Source organism: Alternaria arbusti, assembly GCF_024043155.1.
Source record: "Alternaria arbusti strain BMP 1465 chromosome Unknown scaffold_6, whole genome shotgun sequence".
Classification (NCBI taxonomy): domain Eukaryota; kingdom Fungi; phylum Ascomycota; class Dothideomycetes; order Pleosporales; family Pleosporaceae; genus Alternaria; species Alternaria arbusti.
In genome coordinates, this window is record NW_026249946.1 from 518,987 (window position 1) to 546,097 (window position 27,111).

Below are 27,111 nucleotides of genomic sequence, written 5' to 3' on the forward strand. Positions count from 1 at the left end.
CTGTCTTATTTGTCTTGCGTCCGTGACTAGTGCAGCCCCCTGTGCGCTTAGAGAGGCGCTCATGCTAGACTCACTGCATCATGTGTTCGGGTCATACTTAGCCTCGGAGTGGTCCGTTGTTTGTTTTGCCATTGTCTCGGATGCAGTAGAGAGTGGTGTGGGGGTTGAAGTACAGCTTGCGCGAATGAGTAACATCATTCGGGCATGTGTAGTTCAGGCCACTTGGCACGGTGTCAATATACTGTCAACGCAGTCATGCCAGACTATGGTGTGTGAACCGATGTATTGGGATAGCTATGTTATATATCTTCCATCAATGAAACTGTTCGCCAGCAGTACCATTTTGAGGTGTGATGCATCGTCAGCTTTTGCCCTTGCGATCCGCAAGCGCTTTCAGATCTGCAATTTCCTTGCGCTTCTTGATCCTCCTTAATTTCTTCCTGTGGATGATGATGCATGTGTGACAACAGGTTTCGGAAGCCCAACCAAACCCGCATATACATCACTGATGAATACCTTCCACATGGTCTTCGCATACCGTGGTCTCCTCAAAATGGCGAAGTCCGTCTCCCATGCAACACGGTTATTTGCATTTCGTAGTGTAATGGTAGTCTGGCTCCTAAAAGATAATGAAGACTTGTATGTTATCTACTTCTGACTATTGTTCATGCGAGTACTCTGAATGTAGAAAAGATGGAAGAGTGCGCTCGAGTGAGGTGTGGGTCCACGACGGGGTTGTTCGGCACGGCCATGATGACGTTCCGCGCGGGCGCTGACGTTAATTCCATTGATCCAAGCTTGCCTAGCCAAAATCTGCGACAACACACCACAACATTGAGCAGCACAGCAGAGCGTGCTCGACAACCACCCATCCAACTAAATCACTCCCACATATTTGGAAAAGATGGCGCCAGTAAACACGCCCGTACCACAGGGAATTCCCTCGCCGCCACCTGTCCGAATTGCCGTCGACACGAACAACTCGCTATGGGATCGGTTGAGCAATTGGGCTTCAGAGAACAAGGGTGTCGTATACACGATTGCGGGTATAACACTGGTTGTCGGTGCTGGTGGGGCTGTCTACTACTTCTCCAACGATTCAAGAGACAGCGCAGCAGACACAGCGGCGACCAAGCGCAAGAGGCAACGCGAGCGCAAGCGCGCAAAGGAGAGGGCCGAGAAGGACTCGGCGCCAGAGAAGTCTGGAGAGTCTGGTAGGTCGATGCAGCCCTCTGACAAGGACGTGGGACTGATGAGAAAATAGAGAAGAAGGCATCGGTAGCGGAAACAACCGAAGACAAGCTCCCAGAGGTTGACGAGAACAGCGTGGGCTCACTCTCGGACGAGGTGCGACACATGTCCTGTAAAATCACCCTCGACGGCGATGACTGACGATTCGTAGGACCGCAAGGACTATGCCGCGAAACTCAAGGCTGCAGGCAACAAGGCCTACGGCTCCAAGGACTACAACCGCGCCATCGACCTCTACGGCAAGGCCATCCTCTGCAAGCAAGACCCCGTCTTCTACTCGAACCGCGCCGCCTGCTACAATGCCATGTCTGAGTGGGACAAGGTCATTGAGGACACGACCGCCGCCATCAACCTCGACAACGAATACGTGAAGGCGCTGAACCGACGAGCGAACGCATACGAGCAGGTCGAGCGCAACAGCGAGGCCCTCCTCGACTACACTGCGAGCTGCATCATCGATGGCTTCCGCAACGAGAGCAGTGCACAGAGCGTCGAGCGTCTGCTTAAGAAGGTCGCCGATGCCAAGGGCAAGGCCATCCTCGCCTCCAAGGAGAAGAAGCTGCCCAGCCCGACTTTCGTCACAAACTACCTCCAGAGCTTCCGACCGAAGCCAACACCAGAGGGCCTCGAGGACGACGCCGAGCTTGATGAGGAGAGCGGAAAGGGCCAGTTGCGCAAGGGTCTGAAGGCCATGGCCACCAAGACCGGCGATGGATACACGGAAGCTGCCGCAGCTTTCGACCGCGCAGTCGAGCTCGGAGACCTTGGTGAGCACGAGGCTTTCGCGTATAACATGCGCGGAACCTTTAGCTACCTCAAGGGCGACAACGAAGACGCGCTCAAGGACATGGACAAGAGCATCGAGCTCCAGCCCACACTAACACAGAGCTTCATCAAGCGCGCCAGCATGCACCTCGAGCTCGCCAACCCCGAAGCCGCCGAAGCCGACTTCGCCGCCGCCCTCGAACAGAACTCGAGCGACCCCGACATTTTCTACCATCGCGCACAACTACACTTCATCAAGTCCGAGTTCGGCGAGGCCGCAAAGGACTACCAAAAGTCTATCGACCTCGACAAGGACTTCATCTTCTCGCACATCCAACTCGGTGTCACACAATACAAGATGGGCAGCATCGCCTCGTCAATGGCCACATTCCGCCGCTGCATGAAGAACTTCTCCCAAGTCCCCGACGTATACAACTACTACGGAGAACTGCTGCTCGACCAGCAAAAGTACCAGGAAGCCATCGAGAAGTTCGACACTGCTGTCGAGATGGAGAAGACTAGCAAGCCCCTCGGCATGAACGTCCTGCCCCTCATCAACAAGGCGCTCGCGCTATTCCAATGGAAGAACGACTTCGACGACGCCGAGAAGCTATGCGAGAAGGCTCTCATCATCGACCCCGAATGCGACATCGCTGTCGCAACCATGGCACAGCTGCTGCTGCAACAAGGGAAGGTCACAGAGGCGCTCAAGTACTTTGAGCGTGCGGCCGAGCTGTCGAGGACGGAAGGCGAGATTGTCAACGCTCTCAGCTACGCCGAGGCAACCAGGACACAACTTGAGGTAAGCCACAGGATCCACACTTCACACCGAAGCAAATGCTAACTCTCTCTACTAGGTGCAAGAAAAGTACCCCAAGCTCGCTTCGAGACTAGGTGCCATGGGTGCGGCAGGCGGTGGCTTCGGCGGCATGCGATAAACACCCTCCTTCCTTCCTTCCTTCCTTCGATCAAACCATGATACACACCTTTTCTCCACCCCCCTCTTCTACGCTCTTCTCACCCCTTTGTTCCAAAATGATGTATTTAGTATTGGGCACTCCGAGTGTGCGGAACTGCAGAAGGTTGGAAAGTTCATTCATGATACCGAGTTGGCCGAGGGAGAAATGAAATGTGCGTCAAAGAGAGTAACAACAATGGGCGTTTTATTGATGCGATAGCTCTCCTGCTCTTGGTGGTTGTGTAGTTGTAAATGTATGAATGGTTGTTGATGTACGATGATTATTACTACTGTTACCCGAGACAAATGTGCTGTTCACTACACTAGAGAAACGACATAGTTGATCTAACAAGATATATTGAGTGTACTTATACTACACTGGTATCAAAGCCTCATCCGTACATTTGCCCTCTATACGCGGTCTATACGTTCACGGAACCTGTGCTATGCATATCCCGTCGTTCCAACAACGCCACCTCTATCCGCGTCATCACATGGCCGGTGACTTACTCCCCGCTCAACTGCAGGATAAGCGTACTAGCAACGTCCAAGAAAGGAAAGGGACTAGTGACAATCTTCTCTCCCTCCTGCCGTCCAGCACCAACAAGCTCCGTCCGCTCTCGCAGGATGTCCGTTCCTCCCTCGCGAAGCTTATTCGCCAGGTCCTCGGGTAGCGGTTCACCCTCACCCAGTCTGCGCCAGATACCTTGCTCATCATCCCATCCGTCTTGATGCGGGTTCTGGTGACTTGAGGAGAGTGCGAACGTGTCGAGGGAGGGGGTCGCTTTGATTTCGCGGACGAGGTTCGAGACGAGACGTTCGTAGCCGGCGCATTTGAAGTCTACGACGAAGAAATCGCGGTCGATACTGTACAGTTGAATGGACATGTAGATCCAGACTGCTTCGTCCGGGTAGGGGTGTTCTTCGCTGATGGAGTTTGCACGCTCAGATGGAGTCAGGCCTTCTATGCCGTGACTGATACTAGATGCACTTGCGTTGGTGGAACTGCGCCTGCGAAGCCCAGAGGGGTCGTTGGCGAGATCGACACGCGACGAGTGCGTGGAAGACGGATGTGCGACACCGGGCGGGAACATGCCTTCTTTGCGGAAGCGGGCGTTGATGACCCATGGATCTTCTGGCACGTGGTAGCCCCAGTCGTTGGTGTGGTTATAATGCCTCTTCTGTCGACCTCTCGTCTCCTGCTCATTCGTGTCCTTGTTACGTACGGTAAGCGGCTCACGATGTGGTGAATTTACCCTAGCTCCCTGGTCTTCGTGCGATGAATGCGATGATATCGAGTCTTGCGAATGGCTTCGCGATTTTGGCGGTGAGCGGTCATCAGGGTTCTGAGAAGTACTGCGGCTGCGGGATCCGCTCCTGCCACCTGCTCTGCGTATCTTGGGCACTTCCCAATCGGCGCCCATGGCCTTCAAAGCCTTGAAAATGGCAAGCATAGCCTCTGCAGGCTGGTTCCTCGACCTTATACCGAACTGCCATTTGGTCGCTCGAGGCTTCTTGGCTGGGAGACTCGTCATAGGCTCGGGCTTATTTCTGCCTGCTTCTGGCATTGTGCGGAAGTTTGGCTTCAGCCTTCTCGCTGAGATCTGCCTCTGTTCTTCGGTCTGTTCTGGAGTTGGTGGGAGACCATCATTGTCTTGGACCCTGCTGAGTGGTCTCGGGTGACCTTTCATGTAGGCTTTGTGGTATTCCGTGAGACTGCTTGGCAAGATAGCGACTGTGCTCACGGGACTTCGTATGTTTGCGAGTTGGCTGCTGGCGTTCGATCCTTGACGTGCCCGTTCGTGTTCCGAGTTGGATGGCGGTATGAATTGGGGTCGAGAAGCAGCGTTCAAGGACTGAGGCCGGAACCGATCCATATGACTGTCGTGCGTAGGAGGCGACATTTGATCCCATTCAGGACCCGTTAACAAGGCTAGAATCGATTGTTAGCCGCGTACAAGTTAACAGAGAGGGTAGCTTACGGTTCTTCCGCATCATCTCGTTCTCGCGAACGATCAAGTAGGCATCCTTTATCGCACTAGGCTCATCGCGTGCCAATGCGTCTTGCACGTCATGCTTTGCGTAACCCATAGTCTTGCCGAGCTTCGAGACGACATTCTCGTGCAGCGCCTGTACACGAGGAGCATCGGCCGACGGCGCGAGTGCCTTGGGATCGATTGCCTTATTCGGGTCCGCCCCACTGTCGAAGAAGTCTTGTGCAGGTGGTTCGAGATACGGAGGCAGGTCTTTGGTGAACCAGGGATCTTGCCGCAGTTCGGGGATCGTGATGCGGTGTACGGGGTTGACCATCAACATTTTCCTGATCAGAGATGTAGCGCCCGGGGATAGATAGCTTGGGGTGCTGTACTGCCCAGCGGCGATCTTTTTGAAGAGCGTCGGAATATACTCGTCGTCGAAGGGTAGTCGGCCCACTAGGAGAACGTAGAGGATGACACCACAACTCCAGACGTCTACTTCTGGACCCGCATACAACTTTCCGGATATAACCTCGGGCGCGGCGTAGTTTGGACTTCCGCAGCTCGTCTTGAGAAAGTTGCCGTCTGTCATGATGTTGCTCAGTCCGAAGTCGGCGATCTTGACGTTGCTGTCGTCATCGAGCAAGAGGTTCTCTGGCTTCAGATCTCGGTGCACAATCTTGTGTCTGTGGCAGTATTCGACGGCGCATACGATCTGCTGGAAGAACTTGCGGGCCTGGGCTTCCTGCAGCTTCCCGTGGTTGACGATGTAGTCGAACAGCTCACCACCGGCGTACTCGAGGACCATGATAATCTCCGTCGGCGTGGTTATGACGGTGTAGCTATGAAGAATCAGTACATGAAGTTCGCAAACGTACGAATAACCCACAGCTTGATGATATGAGGATGCCGTAACAGCTGCAAGTACTGGATCTCGCGCTCTATCCTGCCTGCCATGTCTCGAGTGACCAGGCGCTTGCGGTTTATGATCTTGAGCGCCACCTTCTGGCCGCTGACCTGGTGGGTGGCCAGTTTGACCTTACCGAACGAGCCCTCACCGAGTGTCCTGACTATGGTATACTGTCCGAGGCGCTGGTTCGCCTTGGAGTCCTTGCTCTTGCTCTCCTGCACGGCTGTACCGAGCGCAGTGGGCGGCGCGACGGCATGGTCATTGGCCCTGGTGGTGCTTGCCGCGCCCGCTCCTCGCCGCTGGGCGGGCATGGAGATGGAGAGCTCCTCGAGGTCCTCGTTATCGATTGCAGCCGACATGGTGGGCGTGGTATAAATGCGACGGCGGTGGGAGAGTGGGGCGTGTCGTGCGTCGGAGCGCTGGCTGAAGCCTTAGCCGGGGTATTCGGTGCTGGTCGTCGGCGGGGACTATACATGTAGTGTGAGCAGGTGTGCCGATGCAGGGCTGAGCCAAACGGGCGGGAGGCATCAGAAGCATGTGAAGACGGGCGCGCCTGTTGGGAGAGCTCATTTCCGCCCGTGCAACGGGTGACGGGGTCGACAAGGGAGGAGCTACTTACGTCACTGCTGTCTGCTGCTTTACAGCGGGGCGCGCAAGCCGTGGTTCTGGGGCTCGGTGCTGGGAGTCGACGGCGCTTGGCTCACTGCCCCGCTACGACGCGGCGAGGGCCACCATCAAACGGGCCTGAGGCGAGGGGGGAGTTTGGTACACGATGGGCGTGCGGGCGGCGGCGGCGGCGGCGTGCGACGGAGCGGTGGGAGGATGCAGGCCGGTGACACGGGTTATCGATTGCGAGATGGCCGGCTGCAGTGGAGCGATGCTGTATGTAGCGGGGTGCGGCCTGGTGAGACACCGAGTGCGTCTGCGGTCGAGGGCGGAGGGTGGGAGGATTTGTACGCGGGCCAGGGCTCCGCTAGGTGAAGAAAAAGATGGAGTTATGGGGAAGCGGACTAGGCGCAAACTGACGGAGCTTGGGGTATCGTGAAGCCCCTCTTGGCTCTGCCTGCGGTTGACCAGCCCGCCGCGCCTATCGCACCCCGTCACTGCTGCAAGGGCAATCGCAATGACACGAGCAAACGGAGCACCGAATCGGACCAAGGTATTATCTACTGTAGTGCTTCTATCGCGTGTGTTACAGCAGTCAGCCCGCACATGTTGACTTGCATGAAGCACAGCTCGCTCCCGCCTCCACGCGAGCCCTCCACGTCCTCGTGACCGCTGCCCCATGGGCAATTCCCAAAAGTCCATCCCCAGCTAACCTTCTCCATGCATACCACTTTGCCAATCACCGGCTGCAGGACTCTGCTCCACCCGTTCATGATCTCATCGGAAGCAGAACATTCGTCCGAGTCCCCTCTGCTGGACCTCGCGCCGGGCAGCACCGTCGACGTATGCAGCCTCGCCCTCGCTAGTCGAGCTTGCACTACTGATCTGTTTGCCCTTGCCGTTTCCAAACACCCTCAACAAGACGACCATGCTTCCCGCGCTGAGTATACTGGCACACAGGATGGCGATCATGACAAAGTTACTGTTGCGATACTTGTGCGGGCCGTCTTTGGCATCTTCGGGCCACCCTGAGTATAGTGCATAGGTTGTGAGGATACTCCCCAGATTACCAAGTCCAGAGACGAGTGCGGCGGCTGCCGCCACGCCCACTTCTCCGTGGCGGGGCTGGAAGATCTCGTTGGACCAGGCCATGCAAATCGGCACTGTCGGCCCAAGTCCGAAGCCGATCAGTAGGACGCCACCGTAACGCGACCAGTCTTTGGCGAATGTAGCAATCAGAAGACCGGCGATCTGTATTACAACAGCAGCACTAAAGAAGGCAGGTCGATGGTGGTGGAAACGGTCCGAGAAGGGCGTCACGATCAGAATAGCGATCAGATCCATCTGTTCTAGTCAGCCTCAATTAACCCAGATGACTTCGGGGACTTACAATCCAGATGGGTGCTGAGAGCAAACTGAGCTGGATACCTGTGAGGCTCGGGTTGATGCCGCGGATGATGACAGTCGCGTATGCCTGTGTTCCGTTCCCAACACCCACTACACCAAAGTACATCACAACGAGAGGATATATCCTCCAGTCGATGACGACGTGCCAGAGATCCTTCATCGTCCACAGCTTGCGACTGTATACGCGGGTGAGATCCTCGTAGTGAATGCGGGCGTCTTCACCTTCCAGGGCTGGTCTGCCTTCTGGCAGCCACTTCATCCATCCAGTTCGCTGGCGGACTTCGCCTGGGGGCAATGGCCTGTCAGGAAGCCACCAAAGTAGCGATATGCCGACAATGAAGCCGACGATACCGTACAGAAGGAACATCCACTGGAACCCAACTAGTCCACCTACTCCATCCATCTTCTGGAAGCCAGCCGAGACCAAACCCACAACCGCCGCGGACATTTGAGATGCTGTAAAGTAGCGCCCAATACGCTTGCCGGTACGAGACGGAGGATAGAAAAGAGTCAGGTAGTATGACATACCCGGCCACATGCCTGCAATAACAATACCAAGGAGTAGTCGAAGGAGGCTGGGCTGCTGTCAGTCTCGTTCAAAACTATGGCTTCCTCACGACTTACTAAAGGTTCCAGGCAGCGTTCATAGCCGTCAGGCACATGCCAATGATGCCAACACAGGTCACGATACGACTCATCCATGCATGCGGGCTGACCCTCGACATGATGAGATTGGAGGGAAGATCGAATATGACATAGCAGACGTAGAACAACGCCAGACCAGTAGAGACCTGTTTAGGTGTGATGTTGAGTACCGATCCCAGATCGTGACCTTCAGCCAGGTTCATAGTCTGAGCAAGTCCTATATTGGAGCGAATCGCCGAGCATATGAAGTAAAGGATCCAGAATGCTGGAAGTATCCGGCGATCGAGCTTGCTGGGCGACTGTCAGCATAATTCGTGATGGGAAACGTGCGACTCACGAATAGACTCTTTCGATTCTATCGATATCGACCATCTCAGGACCGACTTCGGCATCCCGATGCAGCCCTGTCTGCTTCGCATCGCTAGTCTCTCCGACCCTCTTCTCGATGGGAGCTATCTCCACAGCATCTGAAGCCATGGTGTACGACTGACGCAGCGCGAGAAGAAATGACGAGCCGAAGGTGAAAAGATAGTCCACGGTAGAACACCTTCCTACTTACTTAAGCCGATACACCGTTCGGCTCCCGCTCGAACTGCGTCCGCACTCCCATTCGCCCATTCAAACATTTTGCATGGCTAGTGGGGTAACGCTAGTAATGGTTTGGGGAATGATCATGGCCGGCGGTCGAGACTTAGGTACATGACAGCCAGCAATACTCACCCAGGGTCCACACGGGCTTACTGTTCTGCACGATCTAGGACTCATAGCAAATTTGTTGGAGCTATCCCGAATATGCCCAGGTGCGGTACTGATCGTGCCTGTGGCTGAAGTAACTTTTCAGCGAAACGAACTAAGACGGAAGGATCGATGGGCGGCTCGATCTGCCGCTAAAGCGGGACTTCCGAAACCTCGTCATTGTTAGTAATCTACCATCAGAATATATCAGACTCATTCCCAGCAATCAGAGTAAACATACCCTCAAATCTTACCATTGCATATCCTCATGTGTCCCGTACTATACCAGATGCTTGCGAACACATTCGTGCGCTCATCGCGCCGGATACGTCCGTCTGCGCAAACGCTTCGTCTCCGAGGCGCGCGACAGGCGTCGACATTAGCAGAGAACCCACACATCGTATGTACCTCGCGCTTTCAGAAAGGCAACTACTTACCCAGTTCAGTACGTACATAAAGATCCGTTCGATCCGAGCAAAAGATTGCTATCACTACTGCCCACCGAACCTCCCACACCACAACTCGCGATAGGCTCCTGCACCGCGCTCCCTCCAACGCCGCAGAACTTCACCGAGAACCCGCAATTCCTCCCTATCCTCTCCTCCGTGTTCGCGACACATGCCGTTGAAGATCCCTACGTACAATCCCAAGCCGCTGTCTACGCGTCGCCGGGCGGCTTCCACCTCTCACAACCGAACGATGGCGCAGGCGGCGCGAACCACCAAGGCGGAGCGGGAGGTGCAGGCCACGGAGGCTGGATACACATCAGTGACTTGAGGAACCCACCAGATTATGGTCGCATCGCGTGGCCGGAGGACATTTTCGGCAGTGTAGAGGTCGACTCCAATGGACAAGTCAGTGGAGGAGATGGAGGCTGGCAGAACAGCGGGACGTACCGGGTTGTGACAAGGGAAGGAATGTGAGTTTACTACCCGAGGCGGAACATGCGGGCATGTCGCTAACACACAGACAGTCTCGGGTTGACCGACTTCATGCGCGGAAAGATGGTAGAGAAGCTGCTAGATTTAGAAAGGCAGATCAAGCGGAACTCGTAACGGCACGGCACGGCACGGCACGACACGACGAAGGAATGATACCCAGGGGGAAGCAACGCGACTTATCAGAGTCGTTCGTAATCGAAATGTACATACATAATCAGCCTATGGCCAGCCAGTCTATGGGGTATCTAAACACACACAACCACTTCACACCTACACCATTCTCCCGCAATCGCGTGAACTTATCTCATCCTACATCTCAGTCCCTCAGCTTAGTTCACCCCTCTCCAGCCTCTCCAAAAACTCCTTCCCAAACTTAACACACTGCTCATACGCAATCCTAAACCCATCGTCACCCCCGTAATACGGATCATCAATCTCCTCGCCCTTCTCTCCTCTCCTCCCTTTCCTCATCTTCCCCCCAAACTCGCCAAACAACATGACCCTCCCCACACTCTCCTCGTCCACACCTGCCTTCTTTAATTCTCTCTCCCGCAACGCCTCCAAATCCGCGAGATTCTCATCGTCCATGGCGAGTATGTAGTCGAACTTCTCAAAGTCGCTGCTGGGGGAGAATTTGCGCGCCGAGTGACGGTATGAGGTTATGCCGTTTTTGCGTAGGGTCGCCATGGTGCGGGAGTCGGGGCTGGAGCCGAGGTGGTAGGCGCCGGTGCCGCAGGAGTCGATTGCGGAGATGAGCGGGTGTGGAGGGTTGGTCGTGAGGGATTGGAAGACGCCTTCTGCCATTGTTGAACGGCCTGTGGGGTGTTAGAGAGGGTAGGGAAGGGAAGAGGATGGGAGCCTACAGATGTTTCCTAGGCAGACGAATAGGACGGAGACGGGTTTCGGGGATTTAGAATCGCTCATCGTGGTGTTTTGGAATACGTCTCGGCCGGTTGCGTGTTTGGTAGGTGGGAGGTTTTGTCTATGCTTGAGCCTGGTGGAGCTACGAGCGACCTGAGAGGATCTGGGGACGGCGGAGTATCATCGGGATTAGCCCCGTCAGGTAAAGCGATTCCTCACAGCAAGCCTGGCCATTTCCACTCGCAACAGACTGGATGACAATGCAACCCGATGCACTTCAAGTGTACCTACTGACGATGTCACAAAAGTAAATCAACTGCACAGTGGTGCAGCATTCCTCTACATGGTTGGTGTTGTGCTTCGCCGCAACATGACGTGGGATCGACAGGAACAAATGCTCGAGCACGTCGTACGCGATTACGGTACAGACGATCATCCGTGCATTACAACTCAGGTATTTTTACGGATTGAGGGGTCAGATTGCTTTTGCTACATACGCGTAGGCTCGAGCGGTGTGATGTAACCCTCGACAAGGACACCCACTCTTGCACTACGGCAACAAACATTTGCGATGAGCAGATGACTTGTCACTTCGGCTGTGTGGGGTCGCCGAAGTGGTTCAAGCTGCTACCTAGGTAGAGCCGCATCTGCATGTGCCTCATGACTTGCTGGGATACCAGGTGCAAACTGAGATGACGGCGACAGGAAGGAACCGCCATGTCATCTTGTCAATATTTACTCGCAGCTACCTATCGATAGCGATAATCATCGGCACTTTCACAGCCGTTGATAACCTAGAGCTTTGACGGAAATAGATTCGGGCTTCGTAATAGCAGGGCTGTGAAGTGTGGCGCTCCCCACGATTGCGCAGCGAGTGCTTGCTTGGCAGCTGCTCAGGTGGACGTGAATGTGCGAACCCTCGAGGAGCGAGCCTTTCATTGCTGAACTCAATTCCAGCATCCTCATCTCTATTGACTTTGAGGCCCCAGTCGCGCAATCTGAAGAAGCCGGTTACTTGCGCTTTCTTACATCATTCCCTACCCGCCGTTGCTCCACGCAACCGACTCGGCGCGCTTCCGACCCACCAAACTGCACCAGACGTATCTGAAACACGGGCATATACCAGTCGCTATTCCCTCGACGCCTATACGATAGCACACCACAACCGTCGCATCTTTTAGCCTTTTCGCTGGGCAACCCCTTGTATTCGTGTTTTGGCTTGTTCAGCCGTCCGTCGCATTGTCGCAGAAAGATTGAAGGCGCAGCACCAACAAGAAACACACCACCATGTCATACAACCGATTAGGTGAGTAGCCTCCTAGCGGATTCGCGGTCGCATGATAGCGGCCAGTCGATCTTGACACTTTCCACGAACCGTCAAACAAGCCTTCTGCCATCCACGAGGTGCCTCAGCTGTCAGCCAGACTAACGGTATTGCATAGGCGCACCAGGTGGTAGCGACGACCCGTATGAGATGGACCCACGAAGAAACAACGGGCGGACTCCTTCGCCAGGCCAGCCTCTCCGTGGCTATCAACTAGAAGACCGCTATGCTTCACCACAGCCTTCGGGCATCCTCGAGATCCCTATGGGACCCAACCCGGCAGCAGCTTCCGGCGACCGCTTGCCATTACAACCAAGTGTATGTATTGCACCGCGAGAACCAATATGGGTCAAGCAGCGAGATCAGCAGGCTAACACCTGAACAGTACTCAGTAGAAAACATTCCCTACGCAGCAGGCAACTATCACGACGATTACGACCCACGACCGCAACGACATGACTCGGATTACTCTCTCGATCCCCAAGCGCATCACGATGCCTACTACAACCAGCCTTACGACCCAACTCCACACCACGACGAGAGCCCGGGCGCGGGCTACGGAACACAGCCAACACACTACTGGCAAGATGAGGATATGAATAGACCTATGATACACGGCGCCAACTCATATGGACCAGATCCTCATGATCCAGAGGACATGGACCCGGAGAACCCGTTCCACGATGAGCCTGCGCCTACACCCAGCCCCGCCCCAATAAAGCGATGGAAGACCGTCAAGGAGGTCCAATTGTTCAAGGGCAACTTGGTGCTCGATTGCCCGATTCCGCCGCGGTTACTGAACCAGGTTCCGCATGCACAGCCCCCAGAGCGTGACGAATTCACCCATATGCGCTACTCGGCCGCCACATGCGACCCTGCAGACTTCGACGCGGAGCGCTTCACTCTGCGCCAGAAGCTTTTCGCAAAGCCAAGGCATACCGAGCTGTTCATTGTTATTACCATGTACAACGAGGAAGACGAACTCTTTGCGCGGACAATGATTGGTGTCATCAAGAACATTGAGTACATGAACTCGCGAACCAACAGCAAGACGTGGGGCAAGGACGCGTGGAAGAAGATCGTAGTCTGCGTCGTCAGCGATGGTCGTGCCAAGATCAACCCGCGGACCCGCGCCGTACTAGCAGCGCTCGGTGTCTACCAGGACGGCATCGCCAAGCAGCAAGTCAACGGCAAGGATGTGACTGCCCATATCTACGAGTACACTACACAGATGACGCTCGACATCAAGAAGGGTGTCGTCGGTGTCAAGAAGGGCAACACTCCAGTACAGATGCTCTTCTGTCTCAAGGAGAAGAACCAGAAGAAGATCAACTCGCATAGATGGTTCTTCCAGGCCTTTGGAGCTGTGCTGGATCCTAATGTCTGTGTGCTTATCGATGCTGGTACAAAGCCTGGCAAAGACTCTGTCTACCAACTATGGAAGGCATTCGATCTTGAGCCAATGTGCGCAGGTGCTTGTGGTGAAATCAAAGCCATGTTGGTTGTAAGTTTCTACCCAAATTATTGGTACTTACTGTCCTAGTACTGACTCTTGAATAGCATGGCAAAAAGCTCTTGAACCCATTGGTAGCGACGCAGAACTTTGAGTACAAAATGAGCAACATTCTGGACAAGCCTCTTGAATCAGCGTTTGGTTTCATTTCTGTGCTTCCCGGTGCTTTCTCGGCGTACCGTTACGTTGCCCTTCAGAACGACAAGACAGGACAAGGACCACTGGAGAAGTACTTTGCCGGTGAGAAGATGCACGGCGCCAACGCTGGTATCTTCACAGCCAACATGTACCTGGCTGAGGACCGTATCCTGTGTTTCGAGTTGGTCTCCAAGAGGAACTGCCATTGGATCCTGCAGTACGTCAAGTCTGCTACCGGAGAGACGGATGTACCGACCACCATGGCCGAGTTCATCAGTCAACGTCGTCGTTGGTTGAACGGATCCTTCTTCGCTGCTGTCTACGCCCTGGCCCACTCTTTCGACATCTTCCGCAGCGATCACTCTTTCTTGCGCAAAACCATGTTCCTCGTTGAGTTTGTCTACCAAACTATCAGCATGATCTTCGCCTGGTTCGCTCTCGGTAACTTCTTCCTGGTCTTCCGCATCCTCACTGCCTCTTTACAAAACGAACTCGGTACCGCGGGTAAAGTTCTCTTTATCGTCTTCGAGTGGCTCTACATTGCTGTTCTGATAACATGTTTCATATTATCACTCGGTAATCGGCCTCAAGGTTCCAATAAGTGGTACATGTCCATGGTCTACTTTTGGTGCATCATCATGGCATACCTCATGTTCGCGTCCATCTTCATCACCGTTCGCTCCGTACAAGGACAGATCGAAACCAACGGCGGCTTCAACGCGGCAGATCTTTTCAAGGATAAGATCTTTGCTACATTGATCATATCACTGCTGTCGACGTACGTCATGTGGCTAGTGGTCTCCATCATCTTCTTGGACCCATGGCACATGTTCACCTCTTTCTTCCAGTACCTGCTTATGACACCCACCTACATCAACATTCTCAACGTCTACGCCTTCTGCAATACTCACGACATCACCTGGGGTACCAAAGGAGACGACAAGCCGGAGAAGCTTCCTTCAGTCACCACCAAGGCTGATGGTAAAGCAGATATTCAGGCACCAACTGACGATGCCGATCTCAACACCCAATACGAGACTGAACTCCGCGTCTTCAGCGCAAAGTGGAAGGAAGAGAAGAAGGTGCCGTCAGCCAGCGAGAAGCAAGAAGACTACTACAAGGGTTTCCGATCCGGTGTCGTGCTCTTCTGGATGTTCTGCAACTTGGGTCTATCAGCCTTGGTTCTGCAGTCAGGTGGCCTGGAGCTCACCGTCAGTAGTCCCGACGAGGCTCAGAAGAAGCAGAACGACGCTGCCACCATCTACTTGGCGGTAGTGCTGTACAGTGTTGCCGGTTTGGCTGCTTTCAGATTCATTGGAGCTATGTGGTTCTTGGTTGTGCGAATGGTAAGTGACACCTATGAGACATTCAGTTACCGTTATCCAACATATACTAACAATATCTTAGTTCCGCGGTGTATGATCGGTCATTGTTCTAAGTTTGACGTCATTACTTGGAGTTCAGGTACTGGGTTGGGTTGAGCATGTTGCCGTGAAGGCATTCGGCCTCTTCGTTGTGAGGTTCATGACATGATACCAGCTTCTGGGAAAGCACGCGACCTTGGCGTGTAGGATGTGTGTTTACGTATTTCATGAGCCAAATGCCTTTCAATGTCTTTGCCTTATCATCTATGCTCGTGTTCATGATCTCATTGTTGCTCCTACTCTTTTCGGTAGGCGATTCTCTCACTGTCGTCCCAAAGCGGCCTTCGTCACGTTACCTTCTCTTCATACCCAAGTACCCACTTCACCTTCTCTTACTGCATTGGCATGTAGTGAGACTTCCTGTGTGCGGTACACATATTTTTCCTCTTGCCGATACTCATCTTCCCTTTCTGCTTCACCTTCACCTGTGTCGTCATCGCTGAGTTTCAGCACGGGCCTGCCGCCTATATCAACAGAGCAGTTGCGCCCACAACACCAATTTTTCAACCCCGACACTCCATCTCCCCTCTTTCAAGTTCTCTCTATCTCCGCTCACAATCGCATTCATCTGCTCAATTCGACGTCAACCTTTGCTTCGCCGACAACCGCAGCTATGAGCTGGGACGACACTGGTGCAACTGCAGGTTTGTGACACCGCGACTTCCCCCAGCCTATACTAACATGACAACAGGCGGTGGCTCTTCATGGGACCCTGCCCTTGGTGGTGATTCTGGCGCCGACGCTGGTGCTGGAGATTCTTGGGGTGGTGGTGACGCCGGCGGTGGTGGAGGTGATGCTGGCGATGACGGCTGCCGAATGTAAGCAAAACACGATCCGACCACACAGCCTGGCTACAGTGACAATACTGACATATTCTATAGCTGCAAGCAGACCGGTCACTTCGCTCGCGACTGCCCTGACAAGCCTGAGGGCGGTGGAGGCGGCCTCACTGGCGAGTGCTTCAACTGCGGCCAAGTCGGTCACAATAAGGCGGACTGTACCAACGAGCGTGTTGAGCGCCCTTTCGAGGGCACCTGCAAGCTTTGCGATCAACAAGGTCACCGTGCTGTCGACTGCAAGTCCCGTCGCATTGTCAACTGGTCTGGCGTCCCCGAGATGGATGCTGAGGCTGCCTGGATCGCCCTCATCGACGCGGCCAAAGTCAAGGACCTCGATGTCTTCCGTGTCTGCTTGAAGGCATACGCTCGCGCTACCATGGATAACTTCAGTCTTCAGGGCGTCGAGGAAGCTCTTCGCGACGATGGACTTGCAGTCTTCCTCATCGCTAAGGAGCAGGAAATCGCCCCCAACATGACTATCATCGACCTCATCGGTAACCCTGATTGCAAGTTCGTCCTCTCCATTCAGTTCTCTGCCAAGCCCCGTCGCGCCAAGATGGCCACAGGCTGGCCCAAAGATCCCGCCGAGAACATGGAGCGTCTTGCATCATGTGGCTACGTCCAGGATTGTGGTGTCCCGATGTGCGGCAACTGTGGTGAGCTTGGTCACGTACGTAAGCACTGCAAGCAAGAGCAAGCTGAGCGCGAGAACACTGCTCCCGAGATCCAGTGTGTCTACTGCAAGGAGAACGGCCATCGCGCACGCGACTGTCCCAAGGAGCGCATCAACCCCTACGCCTGCAAGAACTGCAAGCAGGAGGGTCACAACTCCAAGGAGTGTCCTGAACCTCGTTCTGCTGAAGGTGTCGAGTGCCGCAAGTGCAACGAGACCGGTCATTTCTCCAAGGACGTAAGTACACATCCAAAAGCCCGTCCCTAGCCCTTGCTAACAATTAATAGTGTCCCAACGTCGTCGCCCGCGCCTGCCGAAACTGTGACTCCACGGAGCACATGGCCAGGGACTGTGACCAGCCCAAGAACCCTGACAAAGCTCTCTGCCGCAACTGCGAGAAGACTGGTCACTTCTCTCGCGATTGCCCCGAGCCCAAGGATTGGTCCAAGGTCAAGTGCAACAACTGCCAAGAGATGGGTCACACGATCAAGCGCTGCCCGCAGCCGGTTGCCGAGGATGGTGGTGATGGAGGCGGTGGTGGCTGGGGCAATGATGCTTCTGGCGGCGACACTGCTGCTGCCGCCGCTGGTGGTGATGCTTCGTGGGGTGATGCCGGTGGCGCCACTGGTGGTGGTGGCTGGTAAACGGCCTCTATACTTCGGGACGGACGAGTACGGTCTGGATGAATGGTGAAAAATGCATGTCGGCATACTTCTGATAACGGATTGACTGCGCGGTGGCTATGGCTGCCCAGATTTCTTTAGCTACAAAAGATGATCAACTCAAAGATTTACGCCTGCCCGCAGTGACCCATGCATTTTCGCAAGGTTTGCTTGACTCTCTTCAGCCCCTTGCACCCACTTCGGATAGCGGTCGTTGTACCAATTCGATATACCATCGTCTTCACCGCTCGCAATGGCATCCGCAAGACTCAAGCCGTCGATGATGGAAGCGTTTGCTCCATTACCTCCCAAAATAGGCTCCGCATGTGCTGCATCACCCAACAGACACACGCCATTTTTCGCGAGCAAGTCATGCAATTCAGGCAACGGCGTAGACGTTGTCCGCATCAGCCAATGCAATATCCTATCGCTGCGCATATTCTGCACATCCAACATGGCCGAGAAAGGATAACCAAAGATCTTCTGAGCGCGGACTTCCTTGAAAAACTCCACAGGTATCTTCTCAGCCGCATTCGTTGACCTAGCAGGATTGAACAGCGGATCCGTCTCCCCACGCGCCTTCCGCGAGTAGATCCAACTAACCCACACCTTCTTATCCTCCTTCTTATCCACATTAACAGTAAGCACCACATCCCCCTTGGTCGTCTGCCAAACATTCCTCCCCTGGTTTCCCTCCGCCCTACCTCCAAAGATACTGTTAAAGTCCTTCCGCACGATACACCTCTTCCCGTAGTACACAGCATAAGGCAAAACATCCACTCTTGATTTTTCCGGCAACAGCAGTTTGCGTAAACTGGAATGCACACCATCAGCGCCTACAACTAGTTCCCCGCCCTCCCACATCTCGCCATTGGAAAAGCGCAATCTCGGTCCCGTGGGCGTGCTTTTGACTTCTTGGAGGGAATAGCCTAGCCTGATATCCAGGTCTTGACTTAGCAAAGTTTCGAACTTCGCGCGGTTGGCGCGGAAAGAGGTGGAGGTGTCATATAAGCCGCCGTGGCTGGATACGTCTATGTTCTCGCCATGTTTGCCTTCGCCGCCGTCTTCGGCGTCGATGGCGACGTGGGCTTTGAACGCTGTGTCGGAGAGGTTTAGGATTTCTAATAACGGTTTGTAGGCGGTGGAGTGCAGAGTGATAGCGTAGTTGAAGCCTCGCCGGTTTGGGGGCGCTTTGTCGAAGACTATGCTGGGTATGCCGCGGTGGAGAAGGCTGCGGCTTAGGGTTAGGCCGGCTATGCCCGCGCCGATTATGGGGATGGGCTGTTTGGGCATGGTTTTGGGGGCATTTGGAGAGGAAATGGTAGGTTGTTTTATTTTATTGGAGGTGTTAGTAGGATGGCGATAGCGGATGGGGATGGCTTGTGGTGATCGGACCAATCAGTGGGTTGCGGAATGTGGAGACGCGTTTCTTTAAGGCGGGCGTGAAGAGCATCTACACACGGAACCCTGAGTGTCACATCGTTCGTCGCTGATCGCAGGTCATGGTTCTTGGGGGATGTGATAATTATTAACTATGTACAAGTTTGTCTTCGACTACAAGTAGATGTAGCAGAATGGAGAACCATCCAGCGAACCTAGCAGGTCTCCAATCGGCCTGTCTGGCATGTTGAGGAAGTTTGTGCTGATGAGATCCTCCAGCGTAGTGTTGCGACTGGGTGGGTTGTTGAAGAGCGTAATTGTACCAGCCACTGTCTTCGCCTGGTTGAGGTGTAGCGCCTGCCAGATCCACCACATACGATCAATCATGCCGTGGTGCAAGAAGAAGATCGGGTCGACCGTGCTGCTGTAGAAATCACCGGCGTCGCCACCAACTTTGACGTGGCCAGCGGCATGCATACCCAAAACACCATCGGGGAAACGGCCCTGAAGCTCGTTTTGGAAGGTGTACACGCTCTCGGAGGCTTCACCGAGTGTGAGGTTGTAGAGATTGGCGGCGGTGTAGTCCGTGGTGGTGGCAATGAGGTCGCGTCTGAGGCATCTTGGGTTGTATTCGAATGGTGTGGATACGGCGGTCATTCCGTCCATGATCGGGTCGACAGGACCCAGGTGGACTTCCAAGCTGAGCTTTGTTAGATGGATGGTTGAATGAGGGGATATGGATCCTAGACTTACTCCTTGAATGGACCACTCTTGACACATCCACCTCCTTTTCCGGATGGAAGTTTGATGTCACCACCAGAGACAGCGCCGTTGTGCTTGAAATAAGCACCGTCACCACTCATGCTTGTGTCAGATCCATCGAAAACGGGGGACTTGCTCAGGTCGTCCTGATAACTGAACCAATTCCAGTACGGCTGGTAACCCTTGTAGCCGCACTCTTCCCGCAGCGCCGTCTCGTAACCATACAAAAAGTATCTGTGCCAGCTCAAGAAATTGCCGGTAGCGTGTATCGTCACCGTCTGGTTGATGTGTTGGGCAACGAAGTCGTCGTATCGTGATTTCGCACCGGGCACGAGCCCTGCAGGTGTCTTCGATGGAGATGTAGTCAGGCATTTCACGGCTTTGATGTATGCCTTTCGCTCCTTCTTGCTCAAGTCATCCCTGGGACAGATGTCAGTTTTGTCTCATTTAAACCATGATTACAAAAGATGTTTACCAGTTCCGACGGGCATACGCGTTGGAAAGGGAGCAGCTCCTTTTTCCCAGCGTACCTTCTGACTCTGCCTGCTTCAATGCCTCCATAGCTTGGTTTTGAAGGTCTGCAAGCAGGTCATTGCGAGGCTTCAGTGCAGCAGACGAAGCAACACTGGCAAGGGCCAGCGCAATGGCTGAGATTCCGGAGAAACGCATCTTTGTCTATGAACCCGAGTGAGAGGAGTGAGCGGCTGCGGTGGGACAGAGCGACAACAGCTGCGCGCCGACGCTTTCATATATGCTTCTACAATACCGAATTGCCCCATAGTATCAATCTGTACGTGCATGCAGCAGCAACCTCTGCAAGGTTCGCTAATTTGCATCCGACGCGGTCGCCTCGCAGTGGCGAGGGACGCACGTCGTACACGGTGTAGTCTTCGGCATCGGAGTTACTGGATTAGGGCTCTCCTTGAGGCAACCCACGTGTTTTCCACATGGGTGTGTGAGAAGCATTGCCGTAGCTTCGCATAAGCTCAGGAAATAAGAGTCGAGATTCGGTTTCAACCGAGGCCTGGGTTTTACCGGCTGTAGAAGCTGAATCGTAGAGCACCGAAGGATTGGTCGAACCGGGTCGAGGTCGTCTTTTGGATCACCACGCCGCAGCCACGCAGGAGCGGCAGATTTTCCAAGGCGGGTCGGACAAAGGGTTCGGTAGGCTGCCGAATGCTCCGGTGTGCGACCATGGTGAGTGATTACATCCTGCCACTTTCAAGAGATACTCCAGAGCATGCTGACATTATTCCCGGTAGTTCTGGGACAGATGCTGATGAGTTTGTGCGTGTTCATCGCGCGGAAGTCACCACGGTGTTCCGTGGGACGGCACGCGGTGGAGTTAGCGTCCCGAGATCAGCTGGGTTCACTGGCGCTAGATTCCACTAGTTGAATCCCTTCCAACACTCGTCGAAGCGAGGACACTTGACAGTGAGAACAAGAGCGCTGAGTCTCATCAAGTATGTGCCCATATAGCGCAAGGATTTGATTTTACCGCGAGTGCAAGATTCTGCTTACTTGAAGACATGTCAGGGTCTGGACCGTCCACCCAACATCGCGACGTGCGGCTCAGATTCCTCCTGGTTTCGAGGCTCTAGGATTCATGCCAGCCGCGGTCCCAAAGAGATGGGTGTGGCTGAAGTGATACCGGACATGCTACACGCATGGTACTCCAATGGAGAGCCATCACTTGCATCGCCTTGCGCGGCACGGTTGTTAGGATTTAATGAGAGGTGCAAGCGATGTTGGAATAGCGAGGCTCAATAAACGCGTCGCCCAGGTCAACTATCAAAAGCCGCACTTATGCATAACCTTTTTGGTTTTCTGGTGATCAGTTTCCCTTACTTCCCCTTTCTCAGTGTTGACTAGATCACCTCCTATCCTCCAAGATGAGTATGGCACCCGAGAGCAGGCCATCTGGGCAACCAGTTCTGGATCCTGAATGGGCAGCTGAGAACAACCTGCCTCGAATCCTCGCCATATCTGCTATTGCGCACATCGTTACCGCTGCTGTTGTCTTTCTCCGGCTCTATGCGCGGTTCTTTGTGTTGCGCAAGCCCGCCAAGGATGATATGTTCATCATAGGAGCGTATGTAAGTATTTCGAGAGGTCAACTTCCTGAACTATCGAGCACTACTGACACAGACAGCTTGGCGGGTTATGCGAGTTGATAAGCTTCATCATCCAAGGCTACCATGGTCTTGGACGACATCAGCAAACCCTGACCGAATCCGATCTTGCCGGCATGAATGAAGCCGTCTACTACCAAAGCCTTATCTCAGCTATAACGGCTTTCGGCTTGTTGAAAGTATCCATTGCACTGTTTCTACTTCGGATAGGAAAGAACAGTCCATGGTTCTCCCGCACTCTGTGGTCGTTAATTGTGTTCGTTGTGGCGTATACCATATTCGGATTCTTCACCTTCGCCTTTCGTTGCTCACCCGTATCCGGTGCCTGGAATACTACGATCGGCGCCAAGTGCTACTCATGGACCTTTTTTGTTGGCACTGCGTTGGCCAACACTGGTGAGTACTTGCATGCGCGAAGAGACATACTGGAACATGCTGATCCCCAAAAGTATGCAACATGTTTACCGATATCATGTTTGCGACAATACCCATACCCATTATATGGAAGCTTCAGATGTCGCTGCAGACACGTTTGAGCTTGATAGCACTGTTGAGTGTAGGCTGGCTGTATGGACTTCTACAACAGATCTGATTCACCCCAACTCACATGGATCCAGTGCCGCTGCTATGGGTATCCCCAAAGCACATTACCAGTTCGGCACAATGCAGATGCAGGACCAGACGTTGTAAGTCGGGTGCGATCATCATGGGTTTCTCGCGTTAACGTAATCTAGCAACCAGTGGACAAATTTCTGGGGAAAGTAAGTAGCAGTTCGAATTTTCTCGTGACAGTCGTTGCCAAATTGACAATAGCTGACTTTCTCCACCTTAGCATGCAATTACACATGGGCATTATCGCAGCCTCCGTACCCTGCCTCAAGCCGCTCTTCAAGAAGAGCTCGAGCTCAACCAGCAACAACAACCAGTACGATGACATCGAACGTGCCCAGACTTTCGGCAGTGGAAGGCCAAGCAAGCGTCGCAGGACCTTTTTGACAACGAACGGAACATTGAATGGCAACGAAGACTTCGAACTGTCAACCAGAACCAGCGTGCGAGACAGTGTGCTTGAGAAGTTCACGACTCCAGGTCAGGGGAAGAAGAACATTGTCTATAGCGTCACCGAGGAGCGAGTTGGAAGCGAGGATAACATCCTGGATGATAAGGATAACTCGAGGGGCATCAGGCGCACGACAGAGGTGACTGTCAGTCATGCGGAGAAGCCGGCTCGCAGCTGAACACGATGCAACGAATGGGATAAAGCCATAAACAAAACGAAGATCCGATCAATTACAGTGCTCTCAAGCAGCATCCAATGCAAGTACGCCACATCATTGGCACGGAAGCCAAATTCCCGTACCCACTTCCTTCGATTTCTTTTTCCCAGTACCAAGATAACGATAGTGTTTACACTAAACCTCCATGTGCGTCCTGCGCTCAAGTAGTGAAGTTCCGGATGACCTAGGTAGCTGCCGTCAAACCAGATTTGTGCCACACCATCCACACCCGCTTTGCCAAGCCAAATACCCGCTGCCACAGCCACCAAAGTAGTACGAACCATTGTGTCGTATAGTCTCCATCCAATCAGATACTCGAACGTAGTTCTCGTAATAATGGCTGACGGAAGGGGCTGTAGGGCTGGGCGAGTGGTTCACGTCATGTATTGGGGTAAGGCTTTCTTGGTTTTGGTGCGAAGGAGGCGCGTGAGAGACATCGGGGACTTGGGGGAAGTTGGTTGTGGGTATTGATAGTGTTGTAGGTAAACGAGAGGTTGGCAGCATCGCACGTCAGATGGCGTGGAGATCGTAGCGCAAGCAGCCTTGCGCGCCTTACTGTGCCGCATGCTGCGAGTTGTGCCGCAACGTGGTCAGTGGGTCTGGTATGTAGCGCGGCACTTGGTCGATGTCAGCAGACCGTGTTGGTGGAGTGCGGCTATGCATGTGCCGTGTTGGCTGTGTGACGATGGGATGGCGACGTCTCTTGAGGTGGTCTTCACTTTGCTACAGCCAGCTTTCGCTGGGCGCAGTCATGGCACTTTCCAAGGAGAGATGGTGAGATGCGAGCAATATAGGCCCTTCGCAATACTGTCATTGATCTCGCATAAGTGATGCATCGTACAGTGAAGCACATCATAATTGGAACTACCACTGTTCTAGTATTCGCGACCGCAATGTAAGCAAGAAGCTTTTGGAATTAACGAAAGGACACACCCAATCCTTGTGCACTATAGCCACCAGATGCAAAAAACCGTAAACGCCCATAGCCATGCCGATGCCCCGCAGTGACAGCGAAGTCCCACACAGTCGTGTGAACCATGAAAACCAAAGGGTATCGTAGATGTAAGAGATGAAATGAAAGGTTACAAGAAAAGAGAATCCATGCCCTGCCGTAGATCTTGCGGGACGAAAATAGCCGCGCGCGACTAACCTAATTATGGAAAGATCGTAGAAGGCATGAGAAAATGGTAGTGTTCGTAACTGACTCGAAACGAGCGTCGCAAGCTCGGCGCTTATTACTTGGGACCATAGACCCAGTCTGTGAGATGTTAGTGAACTATTCTAGCTGCGTGGGTGTTTCGGGTATACTTACATTGCGCAGCGTACTTGACTTCCCATGTGGCTGGCATGCCTTTGCAAGTGGCAGGCTTGTTACCACCGGCAGTCTCGACACGGTAGACGGTGTTGATTCCTCCCTGAGTGATGCCGGTCTTGTGTTGGAGGTATAGCCAGTCAACGGCAGGTAGACCGTTCTTGCCTGGGCAGGCGTACGATGGTGCACTGACGTTGCTGATCTTGGCAACTTGGGTCATGGGGAATGGCGTGCTCAGTTTGTCGAAGGCAAATGTTGGTGTGTTCGCTCCTTCTACGTCGGCGAAGAAGTGGTGACCGGTGATATGTTCGTAGCCCTGGAGTCGGAGGCTCATGTCGACTAGCCCAGGAGCCACTTCGTACAGTGAGAGTGCGAGAGGGGTGATAGAGGGAATCTTCCACTTGGCAAATGCTTCGTCGTTGAGCTTCGTACCGATATCGTATAGGGTGGCTTGGTGGTTGTTAGTTCCTTCCCTGTCAAGTTGAATGAGTTCTTACCGAATGCGCCAGTAGTACCAGGAGCCGCGCTCTCATCAGAACCGCAAGTGTAGTTTTGTGTGCCGATGCCGAGCACAACGTACTTGAGATCCAAGTCGCCTGGGCCTTGAAGAGCGCTCTGGGGAAAGAGTTTGGCAAGCTTGTTGAGGTTACGGGCGGGAGCGTATTGCGGTTTGGCAGGTCTTGGTAGGGCTGCTGCAGTGGCAGATGTGGCAAAGAGCAGTGCCGTAGTGATGGTAGAGAAGAGCATGATGACTGGTTATGATGATACTCAAGGATGAGGAAGTGTTGTTGGTAATGCGATATGCGAGGCTGGTATATGTACTGCGATCGAATGTAGAAGGAGCGATGAAGTCCTAATGTAGGAGGAGCGATGAAGTGATCGATGATATCAAAATAGAAGTGACGTCCCTTAGTCTTTGCTAGCGTGGAGAACTCGAGGCTGGTATCGTTGTTACACTACCTCTTAGACCAGGCGGTTCGACAGACTTATACTTTCGTCTGTAACCTTCGCGCTTGGCCGTTAGACAGGCCCGCCGGCAAGGGCACGCATGCGCCGCCATGTGTAGGTACATGGGCACGGACCATGATCCTGACCAGATTTCCTACTATTATCCTTGAAGCGATATGCACGCCAAATTGGTGATACCTGGAGGTGGCTTTAGCGTCTCAGGGTAATCCGCTTTCCGCATGTCACCTTGCCGCTCTCGGCATCTGGCTAAAAGGCTTGTGTCTGCTGTAAGCGCTGATACGTTCAATCTTGCGATGAGAAGGCAGGGATGGGCGAGCGATACGATGGGCATTACCTGCCTTCTAGTGAGCCGCATTCCGGTGGCGCTCTTCTATCTTCGTGTTGAGCCTCCATTCGCGCTCCCAAGTCTTGTGAAGGTTGGTTTTTGCAGACATCGCCTCCACGCTCATCGCGATGTCTGACAGCGAGACGTCGATTCTGCCTTAGGGAGGCGGCGCAGTTGGCTCAGGCTCAGGCTCGTCACAGTCAACCAACGTCCAACGAAGGATTCTTTAGTTTCAGCATCAGGCCCTCCAGACGAACACCAAACGTCGGCAGAAGTGCCCACAGTTTTGAGGATTGGGTTTGCACTTGCTCGAACGGGAGGTTGGATGCCACAACGCCCAGGCCTCCCTGGCCTTCACCCGCCGCCCGTGCGCTGCAGACGCCACGCATCGCACGGCTGATAAATGACCTGATCTGGCTGAACAAAGTCAGTAAATGACCCGATGGCGGCATGCACGCACTATCGAACGCCCCGCTTCAAGCCCAAATGTTGGCTAATTAACTGGGTACTCAACAGAGATTAACGGAACATACGGCAACCGTGGGTTCTGGAAAGGCGTCCTCAGGTAGCCTTCGGAAGGAGATGCGGCGTGGGTCTCGTGCTCGTCTCATTGCATGTGCTTCCGCAAAGTCACCGATGCTACGCACAGCTTCGGTTAGGCGCATCTGCCGAATCTGAAGCTCGTTGTGTGCGAGCTTGACCATCCGTCCTATCCAAAATAGACAGGACTTGTTTCCCTACGCCTAGATCGCGATGTTGGTGTAAGTGAGGGGCTGCGTCCTTAGACTCGCCCCAAGCTTGCCCTTCGTCTTCGATGTCGGCACGCGCACACCGCAAAACTTCCACGGGTGTGGGAGGTGTGCAGCAAAGCCGTTAACCCTGGAGCCCAGAACCAGGTTACCCTCGAGCCGCAAAATGCGCTCTAATCGTCTGACGGAGAAATGCCATGGCCTCATTGGCAATAAAAGAGGGGTAATGTTGGCTTATTAGCCTGCTGCAAGGCTATGGAAGCAGCGACATTAGTCTTCTTTCTTTTTCGCATCCACCGTAAGCTGGTGACACACCCGTCTAGCTAGCGAGCATACTCGTGGTGCATTGCGGGACGACGTTGCAGCCGCCACCAGGAAGTCGGTCGGCATGTTTCGTTTAGACAGGTGAGTGACAGGCCGTGCGGACTCATTGCGGAGGATCTTTCGCAGTGACAACCGTTTCGAAACCCATGAAGTTCGCAGAGTGAGCTGTGTCAGAACTCAAGCGAACGGTTTCAGCGGTGATCCCGCAGAAGGTGCGACACTTCCCCATCTCGATGAACGTCGCTCGAACGCT

At 53.8% G+C, this 27,111-nt stretch overlaps 11 protein-coding genes across 11 annotated transcripts; 5 read left to right on the forward strand and 6 right to left on the reverse strand.

Moving 5' to 3' along the window:
* Window positions 1-904: 904 nt before the first annotated feature.
* On the forward strand, window positions 905-2,954 carry TOM70 (TOM (translocase of outer membrane) complex component; the record flags this gene model as incomplete). Its single annotated transcript, XM_051445904.1, has 4 exons — window positions 905-1,214; window positions 1,265-1,347; window positions 1,403-2,818; window positions 2,874-2,954. 4 exons carry the CDS (start codon window positions 905-907, stop codon window positions 2,952-2,954), a joined length of 1,890 nt encoding a protein of 629 aa, XP_051302671.1.
* A 526-nt stretch (window positions 2,955-3,480) lies between these two features.
* Window positions 3,481-6,219, reverse strand: J4E86_005371 (uncharacterized protein; the record flags this gene model as incomplete). The annotated part of the gene is made up of 3 exons (XM_051445905.1): window positions 3,481-4,907; window positions 4,957-5,792; window positions 5,840-6,219. 3 exons carry the CDS (start codon window positions 6,217-6,219, stop codon window positions 3,481-3,483), a joined length of 2,643 nt encoding a protein of 880 aa, XP_051302672.1.
* A 1,024-nt stretch (window positions 6,220-7,243) lies between these two features.
* J4E86_005372 (uncharacterized protein) lies at window positions 7,244-8,995 on the reverse strand (the record flags this gene model as incomplete). The annotated part of the gene is made up of 4 exons (XM_051445906.1): window positions 7,244-7,810; window positions 7,857-8,448; window positions 8,498-8,809; window positions 8,856-8,995. 4 exons carry the CDS (start codon window positions 8,993-8,995, stop codon window positions 7,244-7,246), a joined length of 1,611 nt encoding a protein of 536 aa, XP_051302673.1.
* Window positions 8,996-9,521: 526 nt separating this feature from the next.
* On the forward strand, window positions 9,522-10,308 carry J4E86_005373 (uncharacterized protein; the record flags this gene model as incomplete). The annotated part of the gene is made up of 3 exons (XM_051445907.1): window positions 9,522-9,653; window positions 9,700-10,172; window positions 10,227-10,308. The coding sequence occupies 3 exons, from the start codon at window positions 9,522-9,524 to the stop codon at window positions 10,306-10,308; spliced, it is 687 nt and encodes a 228-aa protein (XP_051302674.1).
* A 210-nt stretch (window positions 10,309-10,518) lies between these two features.
* J4E86_005374 (uncharacterized protein) lies at window positions 10,519-11,118 on the reverse strand (the record flags this gene model as incomplete). The annotated part of the gene is made up of 2 exons (XM_051445908.1): window positions 10,519-11,009; window positions 11,058-11,118. 2 exons carry the CDS (start codon window positions 11,116-11,118, stop codon window positions 10,519-10,521), a joined length of 552 nt encoding a protein of 183 aa, XP_051302675.1.
* A 1,224-nt stretch (window positions 11,119-12,342) lies between these two features.
* J4E86_005375 (chitin synthase I) lies at window positions 12,343-15,452 on the forward strand (the record flags this gene model as incomplete). Its single annotated transcript, XM_051445909.1, has 5 exons — window positions 12,343-12,361; window positions 12,498-12,697; window positions 12,765-13,883; window positions 13,940-15,376; window positions 15,438-15,452. The coding sequence occupies 5 exons, from the start codon at window positions 12,343-12,345 to the stop codon at window positions 15,450-15,452; spliced, it is 2,790 nt and encodes a 929-aa protein (XP_051302676.1).
* Window positions 15,453-16,067: 615 nt separating this feature from the next.
* On the forward strand, window positions 16,068-17,610 carry J4E86_005376 (uncharacterized protein; the record flags this gene model as incomplete). The annotated part of the gene is made up of 4 exons (XM_051445910.1): window positions 16,068-16,098; window positions 16,146-16,272; window positions 16,336-17,203; window positions 17,254-17,610. 4 exons carry the CDS (start codon window positions 16,068-16,070, stop codon window positions 17,608-17,610), a joined length of 1,383 nt encoding a protein of 460 aa, XP_051302677.1.
* A 138-nt stretch (window positions 17,611-17,748) lies between these two features.
* J4E86_005377 (uncharacterized protein) lies at window positions 17,749-18,921 on the reverse strand (the record flags this gene model as incomplete). The annotated part of the gene is made up of 1 exon (XM_051445911.1): window positions 17,749-18,921. One exon carries the CDS (start codon window positions 18,919-18,921, stop codon window positions 17,749-17,751), a length of 1,173 nt encoding a protein of 390 aa, XP_051302678.1.
* A 261-nt stretch (window positions 18,922-19,182) lies between these two features.
* Window positions 19,183-20,439, reverse strand: J4E86_005378 (uncharacterized protein; the record flags this gene model as incomplete). The annotated part of the gene is made up of 3 exons (XM_051445912.1): window positions 19,183-19,708; window positions 19,762-20,190; window positions 20,264-20,439. 3 exons carry the CDS (start codon window positions 20,437-20,439, stop codon window positions 19,183-19,185), a joined length of 1,131 nt encoding a protein of 376 aa, XP_051302679.1.
* Window positions 20,440-21,662: 1,223 nt separating this feature from the next.
* On the forward strand, window positions 21,663-23,140 carry J4E86_005379 (uncharacterized protein; the record flags this gene model as incomplete). Its single annotated transcript, XM_051445913.1, has 5 exons — window positions 21,663-21,866; window positions 21,923-22,298; window positions 22,489-22,588; window positions 22,637-22,663; window positions 22,735-23,140. The coding sequence occupies 5 exons, from the start codon at window positions 21,663-21,665 to the stop codon at window positions 23,138-23,140; spliced, it is 1,113 nt and encodes a 370-aa protein (XP_051302680.1).
* Window positions 23,141-24,414: 1,274 nt separating this feature from the next.
* J4E86_005380 (uncharacterized protein) lies at window positions 24,415-25,238 on the reverse strand (the record flags this gene model as incomplete). The annotated part of the gene is made up of 3 exons (XM_051445914.1): window positions 24,415-24,437; window positions 24,492-24,941; window positions 24,989-25,238. 3 exons carry the CDS (start codon window positions 25,236-25,238, stop codon window positions 24,415-24,417), a joined length of 723 nt encoding a protein of 240 aa, XP_051302681.1.
* Between the last annotated feature and the right edge of the window lie 1,873 nt (window positions 25,239-27,111).